We start from the raw sequence: 18,222 nt of genomic DNA, 5'->3' as shown, positions 1-18,222 counted from the left end.
CCCCCCGACCCCTCCCAACCCCTCATCATCCCTCCAGTGCCCCCCCAGTGCCCCCCCAGTGCCCCCCCGAGCCCCCCCCCGGCCCCCCCAGGCCCCCCCAGTGACCCTCCCCCAGCGCCCACCTCGCGCCACCCCGGGCCCCCCCCGCGAGCGCAGGGCCCGGGCGCGGGTGGCAGCAGCGCAGGAAGGCCTGGCGGCACCCATGGGTGGGGGGCACCCGCCGGCCCCGCTGGGCGCACGTCGCCCGCAGCGGCACCCGCAGCCCCCCGTCCCGGCAGCAGCGGGCGGCCAGCGTGTCCCCCCCCGGCGGGGGGCCTGGGGACACGGGGGACACCGTGGGGTCACGGGGGACATGGGGGGACATGGGGGGGATATGGGGGGACACGGGGGGACACGGGGGGGGACATGGGGGGGACATGGGGGATGACATGGGGGGACACGGGGGGACAGGGGGGGACATGGGGGGACACGGGGGGACATGGGGGGACATGGGGGACACGGGGGGACATGGGGGGGACATGGGGGGACACGGGGGGACATGGGGGGGACATGGGGGGATGACATGGGGGGGACATGGGGGGGACATGGGGGACACGGGGGGACATGGGGGACATGGGGGGACACGGGGGGATGACATGGGGGGGACATGGGGGGACAGGGGGCTGTGGGGGTGACACAGGGGTGACACAGGGCCGTGGGGGTGACACGGGGTGACAGGGGTGACACGGGGCCATGGGGGTGACACGGGGGTGACACGGGGGTGACACGAGGTAACATGGGGTGACACGAGGTGACACGGGGTGACACGGGGTGACAGGGGGTGACACGGGGCCATGGGGGTGACACGGGGTGACACGGGGTGACACAGGGCCATGGGGGGACACGGGGTGACACGGGGCCATGGGGGGACACGGGGTGACACGGGGTGACACAGGGCCATGGGGGGACACGGGGTGACACAGGGCCATGGGGGGGACACGGGGTGACACGGGGTGACACAGGGTGACACAGGGTGACACGGGGTGACACGGGGCCATGGGGGGACACGGGGTGACACAGGGTGACACAGGGCCATGGGGGGGACACGGGGTGACACAGGGTGACACAGGGTGACACGGGGTGATACAGGGTGACACAGGGTGACACAGGGCCGTGGGGGACACGGGGTGACACAGGGTGACACAGGGTGACACGGGGTGACACGGGGGTGACACAGGGTGACACAGGGCCATGGGGTGACACGGGGTGACACGGGGTGACACGGGGCCATGGGGTGACACGGGGTGACACGGGGTGACACAGGGTGACACAGGGTGACACAGGGCCATGGGGTGACACGGGGTGACACAGGGCCGTGGGGGGACACGGGGTGACACAGGGCCGTGGGGGTCCCCCTGGGGCAGGGGGAGGGCTCTTTGGGGACACGGGGGTGACACTCGGGACACGGGGACCCCCGGCCCGGGTGGGGGGGGGGACACAGGGGTGAGGGAGGGGACGAGGACACCCAGCGCCGAGGGGGTGGCTGCGGGGGGGGGGGGGGGGCGGTTGATGATTGACAGCTGTCACTCACCCCCCTCCTCCAGCAGCTGCTGCAGCCTCGGGGAGCGCCGAGGGCGGGGAGGGGCGGGGGGGCACCCGGGGGCTGCGGGGGGGGGGGGACACCCCGTCACCCCCGTGACCTCCCCACGACCCCCATCCCCCCTTCCCCCCTCCCCCCCTCCTCCCCATCCCTCCAAACCCCCCCTCCCCCCGCGGACCCCCCCCTTTTTCCCCTTCCCCCCCATCCCCCCATCCCCCCACCTCTCCTCCCCCCCTCCCCCCCCCCGCCCCCGCCCCCCACTCACGCGGCCCCGGGGGGGGGTCGGGCCCCCCCAGCACCAGCCCGGCCGCCCGGAACATCCCCTCGGGATCGGGCCCCCCCCCGGGGCCGCACCCCAAATCGCTGCTCCCCAAAACCGCCTCCACCTGCGGGGGGGGAGGGGCCAGGTCACCCCTGGGGGGGGGTAGGGATCGGCCCCGCCCCCCCCCGGGAGGCCCAAGGAGGGGTTGGGGGGGTCCCCCCGGGGGGGTTTGGGGGGTGCCAAGGGTGGGGGTTCCCGGGGGGAGGGCGGGTTTATGGGGGTCCCCAAGGTTTGGGGGTGGCTCAGATTCGGGGGTTCCAGTTTGGGGGGGGTTTAACTGGTTTTGGGGGGGTCCCGTTTTGGGGGGTCCCATTTTGGGGGGGTTCTGGGATTGGGGGGGGGTGGTTTTGTGGGGGGGGGCTCGCCATTGTGGGTCCCATTTTGGGGGACCCCTATGGTTTGGCGGGGGGTCCTATTTTGGGGGGTCCCGGGTTTCCGGGGGGGTCGGGTTTTGGGGGGGGGTGGGTTTGGGGACCCCCGTTTTGGGCGGGTCCCCCGGGTGTTTTTGGGGGGGTCACAGTTTGGGGGGGGGTCGGTTTGGGGGTGACCTTGGCAGGGTCGAGGCGGTGCCGCGGCTCCAGCTCCAGGACGGCGCCGTCGGTGGCGCCCAGGGCCAGGGTGGCGGGTGCCCCCCCCGGCCCCCCCGGCCCCCCCGGCCCCCCCTCCGCCGTCACCGTCACCGTCACGGTCAGGGGGGCCTGGGGGCGCAGGGCGGCCCCCCGCTGCCCCACCCCACCCGCACCTGCCCCGCCCGTCAGCGCCCTGGGGCTCCCAGTACCCCCGGTGGGGGCCCAGTGCCCCCCCCAGTGCCCCCAGTGCCCCCCAGTGCCCCCCGTCCCCCCCCCAGTCCTCCCAGTCCCTCCCAGTCCCCACCAGTGCCCTGTGGTCACCCTCCAGCCCCTCCCAGTCCCTCTCAGCCCCTCCCAGTGCCCCCCAGTCACACCCCCAGCCCCACCCAGTGCCCCGTGGTCACCCTCCAGCCCCTCCCAGTCCCTCCCAGTGACTCCCACCCAGTCAGACCCCCAGTCCCCCCCAGTCCCTCCCAGTCCCCCCAGTGACCCCCAGTGCCCCCCATCCCCCCCCAGTCCTTCCAGTCCCTCCCAGTGCCCCCCAGTCAGGCCCCCAGCCCCCCCCAGTCACTCCCAGTGACCCCCAGTCAGGCCCCCAGCCCGGCCCCCAGCCCCCCCAGTCACTCCCAGTCCCCCCCAGTGACCCCCAGTCAGGTCCCCAGACCCCCCCAGTCACTCCCAGTCCCCCCCAGTGACCTCCAGTCAGGCCCCCAGTCAGGCCCCCAGCCCCCCCAGTCACTCCCAGTCCCCCCCAGTGACCCCCAGTCAGGCCCCCAGCCCGGCCCCCAGCCCCCCCAGTCACTCCCAGTCCCCCCCAGTGACCCCCAGTCAGGCCCCCAGACCCCCCCAGTCACTCCCAGTCCCCCCTAGTGACCCCCAGTCAGGCCCCCAGCCCCCCCAGTCACTCCCAGTCCCCCCCAGTGACCCCCAGTCAGGCCCCCAGCCCCCCCCAGTGCCCCCAGTGCCCACCTGGCGGTGGCAGGAGCCCCCCACGGGCGCCCCCCAGGTGGCCGCCACCAGCCGCCCCCCGGCCTGGAAGAAGGCGACGACGCGCAGCCGCGGGGCCATGGCGGGGGTCACCGGCACCGTCACCTCCGTCAGCGTCCCCCGGCGCAGCCCCCGCGCCGCCACCAGCCGCCCCCGCGCCACCGCCTGCGCCGGGACACGGGGGGCACGTGGGGGGCACGTGGGGACACACGTGGGGCACGGCGGAGACACGTGGGACACATGGGGGCATGTGGGGACACGTGGGGACACACGGGGGACACGGGGGGCGTGTGGGGACACGTGGGGGGCACGAGAGGACACATGGGGACACGTGGGGGCACGTGGGGACACACGGGGGACACGGGGGGCATGTGGGGACACGTGGGGGGCACGAGAGGACACATGGGGACACGTGGGGACACGTGGGGGGCACGAGAGGACACATGGGGACACGTGGGGACACGTGGGGACACGTGGGGGGCACAAGAGGACACATGGGGACACGTGGGGACACGTGGGGACACGTGGGGGGCACAAGAGGACACATGGGGACACGTGGGGACACGTGGGGACACGTGGGGGGCACAAGAGGACACGTGGGGACACGTGGGGGCACGTGGGGACACACGTGGGGCACGGGGGGCATGTGGGGACACGTGGGGGGCACGAGAGGACACATGGGGACACGTGGGGACACGTGGGGGGCACAAGAGGACACGTGGGGACACGTGGGGGGCACGAGAGGACACATGGGGACACGTGGGGACACGTGGGGGCACGTGGGGACACACGTGGGGCACGGGGGGCATGTGGGGACACGTGGGGGGCACGAGAGGACACATGGGGACACGTGGGGACACGTGGGGGGCACAAGAGGACACGTGGGGACACACGGGGGACACGGGGGGCATGTGGGGACACGTGGGGGGCACAAGAGGACACGTGGGGACACACGGGGGACACGGGGGGCATGTGGGGACACGTGGGGGGCACAAGAGGACACGTGGGGACACGTGGGGGCACGTGGGGACATGGGGACACACACGTGGGACACATAGGGGGCATGTGGGGACACAGGGGGGCATGAGAGGGGCTTGGGGACATGTGGGGGGCACATGGGGGACATGGGGGGACATAGGACATGTGGGACACGTGTGGGACACATTGGGGCACGGGGGGGCATGTGGAGGGCGCTCGGGGGGGACACGTGGGACACGGGGTCATGGGACACGCAAGGGACACGTGGGGCACGTGGGGGGACATGAGACACACGTGGGATACGGGGAGACACGTGGGGGACACGCATGGGGCACATGGGGGGCTTGGGGATACGGGGGGGTGTGGGGGGACACCGGGGGCCATGTGGGGCACATGGGACACACGTGGGACATGGGAGAGACACATGGGAGGCACGTGGGGGGCTTGGGGGGACGCGGGGGGGCACCGGACACGCAAAAGACACGTGGGACATGTGGGGGGACATCAGGGCATGTGGGGACACGTGGGGGGCACATGGGGGGCGTGGGGACACGTGGGGGTGTGGGGGGACATGGGACACACATGGGACACGGGGGGACATGGGAGGGCGTGGGGGGGTGGGGGGGTATTGGGGGGTCCTGGGGAGTCCCGGGGGGGTCTCAGGGGGTCGTGGGGGGTCATGGGGGGATGCAGGGGGTCGCAGGGGGTCTCGGGGGGTCCAGGGGGGTCTTGGGGGGCCATGGGGGGTTGCAGGGGGTCGCAGGGGGTCTCGGGGAGTCTCGGGGGTTGGCAGGGCATCATGGGGGGTCTCTGGGGTTCACGGGGGGTCGCGGGGGGTCGCGGGGGGGTCATGGGGGCGCCAGGCTCTCACCAGAACGTGGTAGATGTGGGGGGCCGGGGGGGGGCCCCACGTCGCGCAGCTGGAGCCGCAGCAGCCCCCCGGGGCGCAGGGGCCCCACCGGCCCCCCCAGCAGCAGGAACCGCCCCGACACGGGGGTCACCGGGCTCAGCGCCAGGCGGGGCGCGGGCGGGGGGGGGCCCCCGGTGACCCCGCCTCCACCTGCGACCCCACCCCGTCACGTCACGGGGGGGGCGGGGGCGTGGGTCACCCCACGAGACCCCGTGACCTCCCCCAACCCCCCCCCCCCACATCCCCCCCCCCGCCCCCAGCCCCCCACGTCCCCCCCATCACCCACCCCCCCTCCCGCCCCGCCCCCTGCCCCTCCCCCACTCACGCGCAGGCTGACCCCCCCCGGCGGCGGGGGGCACGTTGATGGGGGCGCCGATGCCCCCCCCGGCATCCGCCCGCAGGGTCAGGGGTGGGGGAGGGGCGGCCCCCGTCACCCCCCACCCCCACCCGCACCTCCACCCCCGGCGCCGGCGCCCCCCCGGCGTCCAGCACCCGGCCCTGGGGGAGGGGAGACGGTCGCGCTGGGCCCGCCGCGCCCTGCCACGCCCTGCCACGCCCTGCCACGCCCTGCCACGCCCTCCCAGAACCTCCCACAACTTCCCATGGTCCTCCACGCCCTGCCACGCCCTGCCACGCCCTGCCACTCCCTCCCATGGCCTCCCCCACACCCCACACTCTGCCACGCCCACCATGCCTTGCCACGCCCCCATGGCCTCCCACCCCCCACCCTGCCACGCCCTCCCATGGCCCCCCACCCCCTATACCGTGCCACGCCCTGCCACGCCCTCCTATGACCCCCACACCCCCATGCCCCCCCACACCCTCCCATGGCCTCCCACGCCCTGCCACGCCCTGCCACGCCCCCCGCAGCCTCTGACGCGCAGCCTGGCCCTGGTGCAAGGCCTCCCCCCAGCGTGCCAGGCCCCGCCCCCTCCTGGGCCCCGCCCCCCACCCCGCCCTCACTCACCAGGAGGGTGAAGGGGCCGCCCGGCACGAAGTAGCGGGGGGTGGGGCTCAGGTCCAGGGTCCAGGGCGAGGTCACCAGCCCCACCCGCACCTCCCGCTGCACCACCTCCCCCCCTGGACACGCCCACTGCCTTAAAAGTGGGCGGGGCCATGCACAGCCTCACCTCCCCTCCCCCGAGAGGGTGGGGACAGAGCTCCTGGCCCCGCCCCTTCCAGTATCCCCCACCCCAGAAGGCCCCGCCCCTCCAGTCTCCGCCCCAGCCCACCCTGTCCCCGCCCAGACCCGCCCCCCACATCCCACCTCTGCCCCACCCAAGTCCCGCCCCACGCCATCACTGGCCCCACCCCTCCAACCCTAAGCCCCACCCCTGCCGACCCCTGCCCCACCCACACTCCGGCCCTGCCCACCCAGCCCAGGCCACGCCCCCAGCTCCACCCCACCCTTCCCCACTCAGCCCCGCCCCTCCAGCACCCTCACCTGCCCCGGCCCCGCCCCGCCCCGCCCCGGCCCCACCCTACCATCGTCATTGATGACGGTGACGGCCAGGCGCAGCCCCTCCCCCTCCAGCTCGTGCGGGGCCACGCCCAGGGCGCTGACGACGGCCTCCAGGGTGACATTGAACTCCGCCTCCCCTGACGTCACCTGGAGGGGGCGGGGCAGGCGGGGGGCGGGGCCGTAGGAGCCAGCGGCGGGGAGGGGAGTGGGGCAACCGGGAGGCCTGAGGGGCGGGGCCTCCCGGGGGGGCGGTTTTGGGGGACCGCGGGGGGGGTTATGGGGTCCGGGGGGGGTTGGGGTCCACGGGGGGGGGTTTTGGGGTCCTCCGATGGTTTGGGGGGTCCCCAGGCAGGGTTCGGGACCCCCTGGGGTGGTTTGGGGGTACCCGGGGGGGGTCCCCGGGGATACGGGGGTTCCTCGGGGGTTTGGGGGTGACCGGGGTGGGGGGGAGGTTTTGGGGTCCCCAAGGATGACCTTGGGGGGGTCAGGGGGGGTTTTGGTGTCTCCAGAGGGGTGGTTTTGGGGGTTCCCGAAGTTCTGGGGGTGCCCTCAGTTGTTCTGGGGTGCCCCAGGTTTTGGGGTGCTCTGACAGCTTTTTGGGGTGCCCTAAGGCTCGTTTTTGGGGTGCCCCAGGTTTCAGGTTGCCCTGGGCGGTTTTGGGGTGCTGGAAGGCTGGTTTTTGGGGGGTTCCCAAAGTTTTGGGGTGCCCTGGGAAGTTTCAGGGTGCCCGAAGGCTGTTTTGGGGTGCCCCAGGTTTTGGGGTGCCTCACCTGGGTGCGCTGGTCCAGCTCCCGCAGGAAGGGCCCCCCCCCGCAGCCCCACCCGCAGCTGGGCCCGGCCCCGCACCCCCACCCCATCCAGGTACCTGGGGGGGACCCCAAAATCAGGGGGGGGCCCCGAAATCGGGGGGGACACCCCGAGGTCAGGGGGTGCCCCCCCAAACGTCAACAGGGAATGGGGGGGGGGGTGTCACCAAAGGTCAGGGGAGGTCACAGGGGTCCCCCAAAAGTCACCCGGGAATTGGGGGGGGTCACCCAGAAGTCGGGCGGGGTTGGGGGATCCCAGGGGGTTTTGGGGTCCGGGGGGGATGTTTTGGGGACCCGGGGGTGTTTGGGGGTCCCACGGGGGCTTTAGGGGGATCCGGGGAGTATTTGGGGGTCCCAGAGGGGGTTGGGGGGGTCTGGAGGGGATTTTAGGGGGTCTCGAGGCAGATTTGGGGGGAACCGGGGGGTTTTTGGGGTCCGGGAGGGGTTTTGGAGGGTCACGGGGGGGGGGGGGTTGGGGGTCCCACAGAGGATTTGGGGGGTCCCGGGGGGGGGTTTGAGTCCTAGGAGTGGGTTTTGGGGTCCCGAGGAGGGTTTTGGGGTCCCAGGGGGGGGTTGGGGTCCCACAGGGGGTTTGGGGGTGTTCAGGGGGTGTTGGTGGGGGTCTGGAGGGGATTTTAGGGGCCTTGGGGCAGAGTTGGGTGGTCCCGCGGGGGATCGGGGGGTCCCACGGGGGGGGAGGGGCCGGTGGGGGGAGGGGCCGGTGGGGGGAGGGGCCGGTACCGGGCGCGCAGGCGCAGGCGCAGGGAGGGGGCGGGGCCAGGCCCCAGCAGGAGGAACCGGCGATCGGGATTGGCCCGCAGGGAGAAGCTGGGCAGGACTGTGGGCGGGGCAACAGGCGTCAGGGGAGGGGGCGGGGCGTGAAGGGGCGGGACAAGAGGGGGCGGGGCAAGGGGATCTGGGGCAGGGCGTCAGAGGGGGGCAGGGTGTAAAGGGGGCGGGGTGTTGTGGGTGGGGTGAGAGGGGGTGGGGCTGGAAGGGGTGGAGTAAGGGGATCAGGGCGGGGCATCAGGGGTGGGGCGTTGGAACAGGGGCGGGGCATCAAGGTGTCGGAGGGGATGGGTGTCAGGGGTGGGGTGTCAGAGGGGCAGGGCAAGAGGGGGAGGGGTCTACGGGGGTGGGGCATCAGGTGGCTTAGAAGGGGCAGGGCATCAGGGTGGGGGTGGGGTGCTGGGGGCTTCCGAAGGGGTGGAGGATTAGGGCGGGGCTTCCGAAGGGGTGGGGCTTCAGGGTTTTAGAAGGGGTGGGGCATGAGGGCGGGGCATCAGAGGGGGTGGGTCTTCAGAGTGAGGTGGGGTGTCAGGACTTCAGAAAGGGGCGGGGCACCAGCGTGGGGGTGGGGCATCGGATGGGGTGGGGCATGGGGTCAGAGTGGGCGGGGCGTCAGGGGAGCCGTCCGTGCCCCTCCCCCCCGGCCCCTCCCCCACCGTAGGGCCGCACGGCGAAGGTGGCCTCGCCCCGGGTGCGGGGGCTGGCGACCAGCTGGGCCTCGACCCGCCACGTGCCCGGCCTGGGTGGAGACGGCACCTGTGGGGCTGCCCCACGGCACCCCACGGCACCTCCAGCCCCACGGCCCCACCCACCCCACGGCACCCCCACCCCCACAGCACCCCATGGCAACCTCAACCCCATGGCACCCCCAGCCCCACGGCCACACCCGCCCCACGGCAACCCCAGACCCACGACACCCTCAGCCCCACAGCACCCCACAGCACCCCCAGCCCCACAGTCTCACCTGCTCCCAGCCCCACAGCCCCCCATGCCACCCCATAGTCCCCCACAGCCCCATGGCACCTCCTGCCCCATAGCCCCATGTACCCCTCACCACCCCGCCCCATAGCGCCCTATAGCCCCATGTACCCCTCACCACCCTGCCCCATAGCACCCCATGGCCCCATGTACCCCCCCATGCCATCCCGCCCCATAGTGCCCCATGGCCCCATGTACCCCTCACCACCCTGCCCCATAGCGCCCCATAGCCCCATGTACCCCTCACCACCCTGCCCCACAGCGGCCCCTGCCCCACAGTGGCCCCACTCACACGGCGACGTCGGGCAGCTCCAGCTGGTCGCTCAGCACCGTCCCCAGGGGCACCCGCTGCCCCTCCCGCACCCGGGCCCCCAGGGGGTTCTGGGGGGCAGGGGGTGACATGGAGCCCCGACCCACAGCCTGACCCACGGCACCCACGGGGGGACACACGGCCCGGCCCCGGAGTGCTCAGCCCAGCCCCATAGGGACCCCCCAGCCCCATAGCACAGCCCCATAGAGACCCCAGCCCCATAGGGCTGCCCCATAGCCCAGCCCCATAGGGACCCCCAGATCCTTAAGGCTGCCCCATAGGGACCCCCAGCCCCATAGGGACACCCAGGCCCATAACCCAGCCCCATAGGGGCCCCCAGCCCTATAGGGCTGCCCCACAGCCCAGCCCCATAGGGACCCCCAGACCCTTAAGGCTGCCCCATAGGGGCCCCCACCCCATAGGGACAACCAGGCCCATAACCCAGCCCCATAGGGGCCCCCAGCCCCATAGCACAGCCCCATAGGGACCCCCAGATCCGTAAGGCTGCCCCATAGGGACCCCCAGCCCCACAGGGCTGCCCCATAGCCCAGCCCCATAGGGACCCCCAGATCCGTAAGGCTGCCCCATAGGGACCCCCAGCCCCACAGGGCTGCCCCATAGCCCAGCCCCACAGGCCCCGCACCGTGATGGTGACCAGGACGGGTTCGGGGTTCGGCCGCAGGTCGGGGTCCAGGGAGAAGACGCGGAAACGCACTGGGGGGAGGAGGGGGTCAGTGGGGGAGGGGCACGAGGGGGGGTCAGTGGGGGAGGGGCAATATATGGGTACAGAGAATTGTATGGGGTGAGGGGTTGGGGGGGGCGTTTGGGGGGATTTGGGGTGAATTTGGGGTATTTTGGGGGGATTTGGGACAATTGAGGGGTCTTGGGGGGATTTGGAGAGTTTCGGGGTGGATTTATGGGATTTGGGGATGTTTGGGGTGATTTGGGGGAGATTTAGGGACGGTTTGTGGGTATTGAAGATTTGGGGAGGATTTGGGGTGAATTCAGGGGATTTTGGGGTGGATTTGGGGAATTTGGGGTGGATTTGGGAAATTTGGGGTGCAGTCGTGGGATGTGAGGAGCTTGGGGTGATTTTCGGGGTGATCTGTGAAATTTGGGGCAATTTAGAGGCAATTTGTAAATTTTAAAGATTTGGGGGGGGATTTGGGGTGAATTAGAGGGAGTTTGGGGGGATTTGTAGGATTTGGGGTGATTTGGGTGGATTTAGGGATTTTGTGGGTGAAATAGTGGGATTTGGGGATGATTTGGGGTTTTTGGGGTGACTTTGGAGCAATTTGGGTGTTTTGAGGTGATCTGGGCGTTTCAGGGTGATGTTGGGGTGATTTGGGGGTTTTGGGGCGATTTTGGCATGATTTGGGGGTTTTAGGGTGATTTGGGGGGTTTGGGGTGATTTGGGGTTGATTCGGGGGTTTTGGGGATGATTTCAGAGTGATTTGAGGGTGATTTGGCGGGGTTTGATGTGATTTGGGGGTTTTGCAATGATTTGGACATTTCAGGGTGATTTTGGGGTGATTTGGGGGTTTTGGGGTGATTTGGGGGTAATTTGGGGGTTTGGGGGGTAATTTTGGTGTGCTTTTGGTGTGATTTGGGGGTTTTGGGGGTTTGGGGACGATTTCGGGGTGATTTGGGGGGTTGATGTGATTTGGAGGTTTGGGGGGTGATTTTGGGGTGATTTTGGCATGATTTGGGGGTTCGGGGGGTTGGGGGTGATTTGGGGGTGATTTGGGGGTGATTTGGGGTGCTGGGGGGGGTGTGTCTCACCAGTCTGCTGGGGGGCGTAGAGGGGTTTGTCCGTCTGGACCAGCAGCACCCCGCGGGGCGCCCCCAGCCCCACACGAACCACCCGGGGGGCCACTTGGGGGCTCTGGGCCTCCAACAGCAGCGTCTGCCCCATGGCGTCCTCCAGCACCCCACAGCGCTTGGCCTGCTCCGGGGTCACCTGGGGGGGCAGTGCATCGTTGGGGGGCCCGGGGGAGGGGGACAAACAGGGGGCCCGTGGTGTCCCCCAGCCCCACAGGGACGTCCCCATGCTCCGCCCCCCCCCCCCACCCCACACATCCCCACACCTTGATGTTCAGGATCTGGCTGAAGTCATTGTGGGCCCCGAGGTCGAAGGGCACCGGGGGGGCGCAGGGTCCTGCCCCACGGCCGCCGTCCCCCGGCCACGCCGTCACTGACCCCGTCACTGGCCCCATGGCTGCCACCAGCAGCCCCATGGGGGACCCCAGTGCCACGAGCCGTGGGGCTACCAGCACCAGCCTGGGGGAGACACAGCCTGACCCACGGCTGCCCCATAGGCCCCTCTGCCCCATGGGTGCCCCCACCCACATAGGCCTTGATGCCCTCTGCCCCATAGATGCCCCATAGCTGTCTCATAGCACCCTCCACCCCACAGAGACCCCCTCAGCCCTAGAGCTACCCCATGGATCCTCACAAGCCCCACAGAGCCTCAACGGCCCCCTCTCAGCCCTACAGCTGCCCCATAGCTCCCATGGTGACCCCAGCCCCACAGGTGTTCAATAGTCATACTGAGCCCCATAGCACACTCCCCCAGCCCCATACCTGCCCTACAACTCCCTATTGCCACCCCAGCCCCACAGACCCCTGTAGCCCCACAGCCCCATACCTGCCCCACAGCCCCCTATAGCCCCCCAGCCCCACACCTGCCCCACAGCTACATATAGCTCCCCCAGCCCCACACCTTCCCCAGAGTTCCCTATAGTCCCCAGCCCCACACCTGTCCCACAGACCCCTATAGCCCCCAGACTCATACCTGCCCCACAACCCCCTGTAGACCCCCAGCCCCATATCTACCCCACAGCTCCCTATAGCCCCCCAGACCCATACCTGCCCCCCAGCTACATATAGCTCCCCCAGCCCCATAGCTGCCCCAGAGTTCCCTATAGCCCCCAGCCCCACACCTGCCCCCCAGCCCCCTATAGTCACCCAGCCCCATAGCCCCCTATAGCCACCCCAGCCCCATAGCTGCCCCATAGACCCTACTCAGGGTCCGGGGCGCTGCCCCCCAGCACCCAGAGGAGGAGTAGGAGGACGAGGAGACCCAGTGCCCAGCGTGGGCCCATGGCGTGGCCGGTGTGGGGCAGCGGGGCTGGGGGCAGAGGGTGAGTGGGGCAGGGGGTCAATCATTAACTTGGATGTGTGGAGCACTCTGCCAGCCCCACGGCCACTGACCCCCAGGTCATGACACGTGACTGTGGGGAAACGGCCCTGGGGGGGGGGGGGCTGTGGGGCAGGGGGACTCAGAAATGGGGGGCAACAGGGGCCCTGCAGGGTCTGCAAGCGGTTATGGGGCGCTATGGGGTATGTGAGAGATTAGTTATGGGGCTCTATGGGGTGTGTGAGAGGTTATGGGGCATGTGAGAGGTTAGTTATGGGGCACTATGGGGTGTATGACAGGTTATGGGGTGCTATCGGGCCACCTGCCCCACTGGGGTCTCAGCTCCTCCTCCCAGTTTGGGTGTCAGTGTCAAACTGGTGCTGGTGGGGGTGGGGCACACGCTGCCCCACTAGCCAGAGTGGGGCGGGGGGGCGGGGCTGAGCTCTGCTGTCACTGATGATGTCACGCATGAGGTCACTTTGCAGTACCTCCCCTCCTACCAGGCGGTGTGTGATGGCACATGGGCTCTAACTGGAGCCCCACCCCCGTGACCCCCCAGTGATACCCCCTGGGACCCCCAACCACGCCCCAAGACCCCCTGATGGTCCCAGCGCCCCCCAGGACCAGCCCCGCCCCCCCCCCAGACCAGCCAATCCCGTGCTGCCCCTTCCTGGCCTGGGCGACAGACAGACAGACGGACTCGGGTGACACCGATGCCCACGAGACACCCCCCCCGTGGGGGGGAGGGGTCCCGAGTTGTCGTGTTTTTGCTCCGCCCCTCTGTGATGGGGGGGCGGGGCCACCACGGCGTGGGGTGGGGGGAAAGGTGGGGGGATGGGAGGTTGGGGGAGGGGGGATGGAGGAATGGCTGGGGGTGGGGGGAGGGGTGGGGGGAGCTGGGAGGGGCTGATAAGGGGAGGGGGGTGGAAGGGGAGTGGGGGAGGGGAGGTGGGGGAGGGGCGGCTGAGAAGGGGGAGATGAACAGAGGGAAGAGGTTGGTTTGGGGCTCTCCCCCCCCCACCCCGCAGACCCTTCCCCACCATCACACCCTCTCCACCTCCACCCCGCCGTCCTCCCCCACCGTCGTACCCCCCTCCCCTCCCCCCGCCCCTCCCTCCTCCCTGCCCCTCCCGCCCCTCCCCCCACGCTGGGTCCCCTTGGCCGTTACCGTCCCCCCCCCTCGGGAGCTGCCCATGATGGCCGAGACCTCCAGGATGCGGGGCAGGAGGGACCCCCCGGTGCGGCGCCGCAGCCCCCACCCGGCGCAGGCGTAGAGGAGGGGGTTGGTGGCGCTGCTGAGGAAGGCCAAGGTGGTGGCCGGCGGTCGGATGGCCTCGGCCACCGCCAGCAGAGCCCCCCCGTCGCCACCCCGTAGGGCCGCCACCACCTCCAATAAGCTGGCGAGATGATACGGACCCCAGGCGACGGCGAAGACCACCACCACGGCGGCCACCAGGCGGAAGGTGCGGCCGCGACGGGCCAATCGCGTCTGCCGGAGCCGGTGGACCAGCAACCCGTAGCCGGCGGCTACGACGGTCAACGGGAGGGCCCAACCCAAGAGGGTCTCCAGGAGGTTGTGGACCACCCACCACACCTTCGTGTCGTGCATCCGCCGGCAGTGCCCGCCCTCCACCTTATGGAAGACGATGGAGGGGATGGCCAACACCAAAGCCGCCGCCCACGTCACGGCCGCGGCGCCGTGAGCCGGTTGGCCGGCGCTCCCGCCCACCGTCGTCGCGGTCAACGTCGGCTTGGAGACGGCCAAGAACCGATGGAGACCCAGGAGAGCGATGAGGAAGACGCTGACGTACATGGCGGCGGCGCAGAGGTAGTGACACGCGCGGCACAGGGCCATGCCCATGGTCCATTGGCCAACGCTCAAGGCCCGGAGGTAGATGGGGCCGGTGAGGAGGGTGGCGACGTCGGCCAAGGCCAAGTGGAAGATGAGGAGGACGGGGACGGTGCGGCGGCGGGCGGCGACGCAGCTCCAGAGGACCATGGCGTTGCCCGGCAGCCCCACGGCCACGGCCACGGCCAGCAGGGTCAGCGCCAGCGCCGCACCGGGGACGGGGACGGAGGCGGCGCTGGCAGGGGACGAGGCGTTGGTGGCGGACGAGGCGTTGGTGGCAGATGAAGCCATTGCGGCAGCGGGCGGGGGAGGGGCTGTGGGGGGAAGGAGACACATAATCCTCCAGAGAAAATGCAGGTCTCCCTCCAGCCCTGCCTCCCATCCCTCCACCCATCCCTGCCTTCATCCCTCCACCCACCTCTTCCTCCATCCCTCCACCCACCTCTTCCTCCATCCCTCCACCCACCCCTTCCTTCATCCCTCAACCCAACCCTTCCTCCATCCCTCCACCCACCCCTTCCTTCATCCCTCCACCCAACCCTTCCTTCATCCCTCCACCCACCTCTTCCTCCTTCCCTCCACCCACCTCTTCCTCCATCCCTCCACCCAACCCTTCCTCCATCCCTCCACCCACCTCTTCCTCCATCCCTCCACCCACCTCTTCCTCCATCCCTCCACCCACCTCTTCCTCCTTCCCTCCACCCACCTCTTCCTCCATCCCTCCACCCACCTCTTCCTCCATCCCTCCACCCACCTCTTCCTCCATCCCTCCACCCACCTCTTCCTCCATCCCTCCACCCACCTCTTCCTCCATCCCTCCACCCAACCCTTCCTTCATCCCTCCACCCACCTCTTCCTCCATCCCCCCACCCACCTCTTCCTCCTTCCCTCCACCCAACCCTTCCTTCATCCCTCCACCCACCTCTTCCTCCTTCCCCCCACCCACCTCTTCCTCCTTCCCCCCACCCACCTCTTCCTCCCTCCATCCCACCTCCCTCTCACCCCTCCCAGGCCCCTCCCTCCCTCACCCACCCCACCCCTCCTTCCTCCTCCCCCCCCCGAGGTCTCTTCCCCTCCTTCCTTTACCCCTCCCACCCCTTCCCCTTGGCACCTCCCAGACCTCCCAGTTGCCCCCCTCCCACCTCCCAGTGGGCCACCACACCACCCGTTTGCCCCCATTGAACTTCCCAGTTTCCACCCCTAAGACAGCCCCGTTGTCCACCCAGATCTTCCATTTGCCCTCCCAGTGACCCCCCCCAAGACCCCCCAGTGACACCCCCCCCCAGACCCCCCAGTCACACCCTCCCACCCCCTCCCCAAGACACCCCCCCCGCCAAGGCGCTCCCAAGCCCTCCCGCCCCACCAATCGCCTCTCCCGTACCTCGAGGACTCACATGTCCCTTCCCAGAGCCCCCGCCTGGCTGGTGGGTCCTCGGCGTCCCCGTCACCAGTGGTGGCCGTGGCCGTTGGGTGCCACTTCCCCTCCGCCCAGCCCCGGGCAGGAAGCGCTCGCGCAAGAGGAAGGAGGCAGGAAAACCGCGGGGGAGGAAGGGGGCGCGGGGTGGGGGAGGGGCGCCGGACCTTCGTTTGCCCCCTGGGCCGGGGAGGGGCCGCACGACCGCACCGGTGGAGTTGCCACCCCGGAGCGAGACCCTCTGGGAGGTCCTCCAGGAAGGGGGTGGGGTCTGGGCGCCCCATCACATGGTGGGAGAACCTTGAGATGGGGGGTGGGGGGTGGACAGGGGAGGGCGTCTTCTCCGCGTGGCATCATCAGCGCACCTTCTCCTCCCCCCTTCCCTCCGCCCGTCCTGGTGTTCGGTCCTTAAAGCCAGGGCGACCCCCAGCAGATGCCCCCCACCCCCCACCCCCCCCCGCAACGGGGTGACCCCACGTGAGAAGAAGACCCGGCGACGGTGGTGGCCCCCCATAACCCACCACGCTGAGGGGCTCCCCATCCCCCGCCATGCCGTTCTCCAGTCAAAGAGAGTCGAGGCCGGAGATGTCCGGCGACGGGATCCGACCCCCCCCGCCCCGCCCCGACCCCCCGCTTTCCACATCGCCCCCAACATTCCCACAACGCCGTTGACCGAGACCGGCAACGGGCAACGTCGGCCGTTTTGAGGCGCTGCTGTGGCTTTTTTTTGCCCCCCTCCCCCCCCCCGAACGCCCTGGGGTTGGGTCTGGGCAGGTGTTCTCCAGGTGGGGCCGGGCTGCGACGCGAGCCAAGGCTTTCAGGCGCGTTGGGAAGGGCTCTCCCAGCGCCCAGGAAGCCCACGTGGGTTTCAGGAGGATAAACCCGACGCGGCTTTTTTTGATTTCTCCTTTCTTTCCACCGGGGTTGGAGACGAGGCTTCAAATAAGGCGCTTTTGGGTGATAATCCAGGCGTTTCCTGCGTTGTCCTGAGATCGAGGATCGTTTTGATCGATGAAGGGCGTGGTCGAAGCACGTTTTTTTGGAGACTCTTCCAGTCAATGAAGAGACAAAGGAAGAAAATTCTCATTAAAGCATTATTTTTTAGAGAAAAACGGGTCTTTGCTCTCTCGGGAATCTCTCGGGGACGCTCCCGCCCCCAGCCGCCCGACGCGCTGGCGGCCAATGCGGCGCGAGAACCTCCTCCCCACGGCGCGGGGCAGCGGGGTCGGGCGGCGGCAGCGGTGCCCCACGTGGGCCGCGGTCGGGGGGCCGCGGTGCGTCGCTCGGCGTCGCGGGGACGCGTCGCGGCCGGAGGTTCCCCGCCCTGGGGAGGGCCCCCGAGCGGCAGCGCTCGGCCCTCGCCGGGCCCCCTTCGCCTCTGCTGACGGCGCCGCCTCTGCACTGACGTAAAGCAAATGAACGGATTGAGAAATTTGATTAACTGAATTGATTTAAATGAAGTTAATTGATTTCATACAGTTAATTAATGGGATTTAATTGATTTCAAGCAATTTCATTGATTTAATAAATTTAATAAATTTAATTTAATTTATTTTAAACAATTCATTAATTTAATAAATTTAATTAATGTAATTTAATTGATTTTAATAAAGTTAATTGATTTAATACAGTTAGTTAATACAGTTAGTTAATGGAATTTAATGGATTTAAAGCAACTTCATTGATTTAATAAATTTAATATATTTATTTAATTGATTTTAAACAATTCATTAATTTAATAAATTTAACTTAATAAATTCAAAGCAATTTTATTAATTTAAGAAATTTAATGAATTTAATTTAATTGATTTTAAACAATTCACTGATTTAATAAATTTAATTAATGTAATTTAATTGATTTTAATAAAGTTAATTGATTTAAATAAAGTTAATTGATTTAATACAGTTAGTTAATGGAATTTAATGGATTTAAAGCAACTTCATTGATTTAATAAATTTAATAAATTTAATTTGATTTAAAGAAATGTATTTGAATTAATAAATTTAATTAATGTAATTTAATGGATTTAAAGCAACTTCATTGATTTAATAAATTTAATAAATTTATTTAATTGATTTAAAACAATTCATTAATTTAATAAATTTAATTTAATAAATTTAAAGCAATTT

The 18,222-nt window shown here is 67.8% G+C and overlaps 2 protein-coding genes across 3 annotated transcripts in view; both read right to left on the bottom strand.

Annotated features, from left to right (window-relative positions):
• Nucleotides 1–12,826, bottom strand: part of LOC135317506 (complement C4-like) — a 30,722-nt gene extending 17,896 nt beyond the window's left edge. Inside the window, 20 exon segments of the mRNA XM_064473799.1 lie at nt 106–315; nt 1,571–1,642; nt 1,845–1,965; nt 2,450–2,643; nt 3,427–3,622; nt 5,307–5,342; nt 5,344–5,495; nt 5,671–5,782; nt 5,784–5,843; nt 6,313–6,425; nt 6,831–6,954; nt 7,193–7,281; nt 7,578–7,672; nt 8,355–8,451; nt 9,059–9,141; nt 9,673–9,761; nt 10,334–10,404; nt 11,473–11,650; nt 11,778–11,970; nt 12,715–12,826. Of these exon segments, the coding sequence (XP_064329869.1) occupies nt 106–315; nt 1,571–1,642; nt 1,845–1,965; nt 2,450–2,643; nt 3,427–3,622; nt 5,307–5,342; nt 5,344–5,495; nt 5,671–5,782; nt 5,784–5,843; nt 6,313–6,425; nt 6,831–6,954; nt 7,193–7,281; nt 7,578–7,672; nt 8,355–8,451; nt 9,059–9,141; nt 9,673–9,761; nt 10,334–10,404; nt 11,473–11,650; nt 11,778–11,970; nt 12,715–12,794 (2,365 nt within the window). The 5' untranslated portion in view covers nt 12,795–12,826.
• Nucleotides 12,827–13,488: 662 nt separating this feature from the next.
• On the bottom strand, nt 13,489–16,393 carry LOC135317434 (leukotriene B4 receptor 1-like). 2 transcript variants are annotated; one of them, XM_064473712.1, is made up of 2 exons: nt 16,073–16,393; nt 13,489–14,992 (listed from the first exon to the last, which is right to left on the bottom strand). In XM_064473712.1, exons 1-2 carry the CDS (start codon nt 16,374–16,376, stop codon nt 13,872–13,874), a joined length of 1,425 nt encoding a protein of 474 aa, XP_064329782.1. In that variant the 5' UTR covers nt 16,377–16,393; the 3' UTR covers nt 13,489–13,871. The 2 variants fall into 2 exon arrangements, with proteins under 2 accessions (XP_064329782.1, XP_064329783.1); XM_064473713.1 differs by having other exon boundaries at nt 16,060–16,322.
• Between the last annotated feature and the right edge of the window lie 1,829 nt (nt 16,394–18,222).

Source organism: Phalacrocorax carbo, chromosome 26 (genome assembly GCF_963921805.1).
Source record: "Phalacrocorax carbo chromosome 26, bPhaCar2.1, whole genome shotgun sequence".
In the NCBI taxonomy this organism is placed as follows: domain Eukaryota; kingdom Metazoa; phylum Chordata; class Aves; order Suliformes; family Phalacrocoracidae; genus Phalacrocorax; species Phalacrocorax carbo.
The sequence above is the reverse complement of the archived record's forward strand: the minus strand, read 5'-3'. Positions and strand labels throughout refer to the sequence as shown.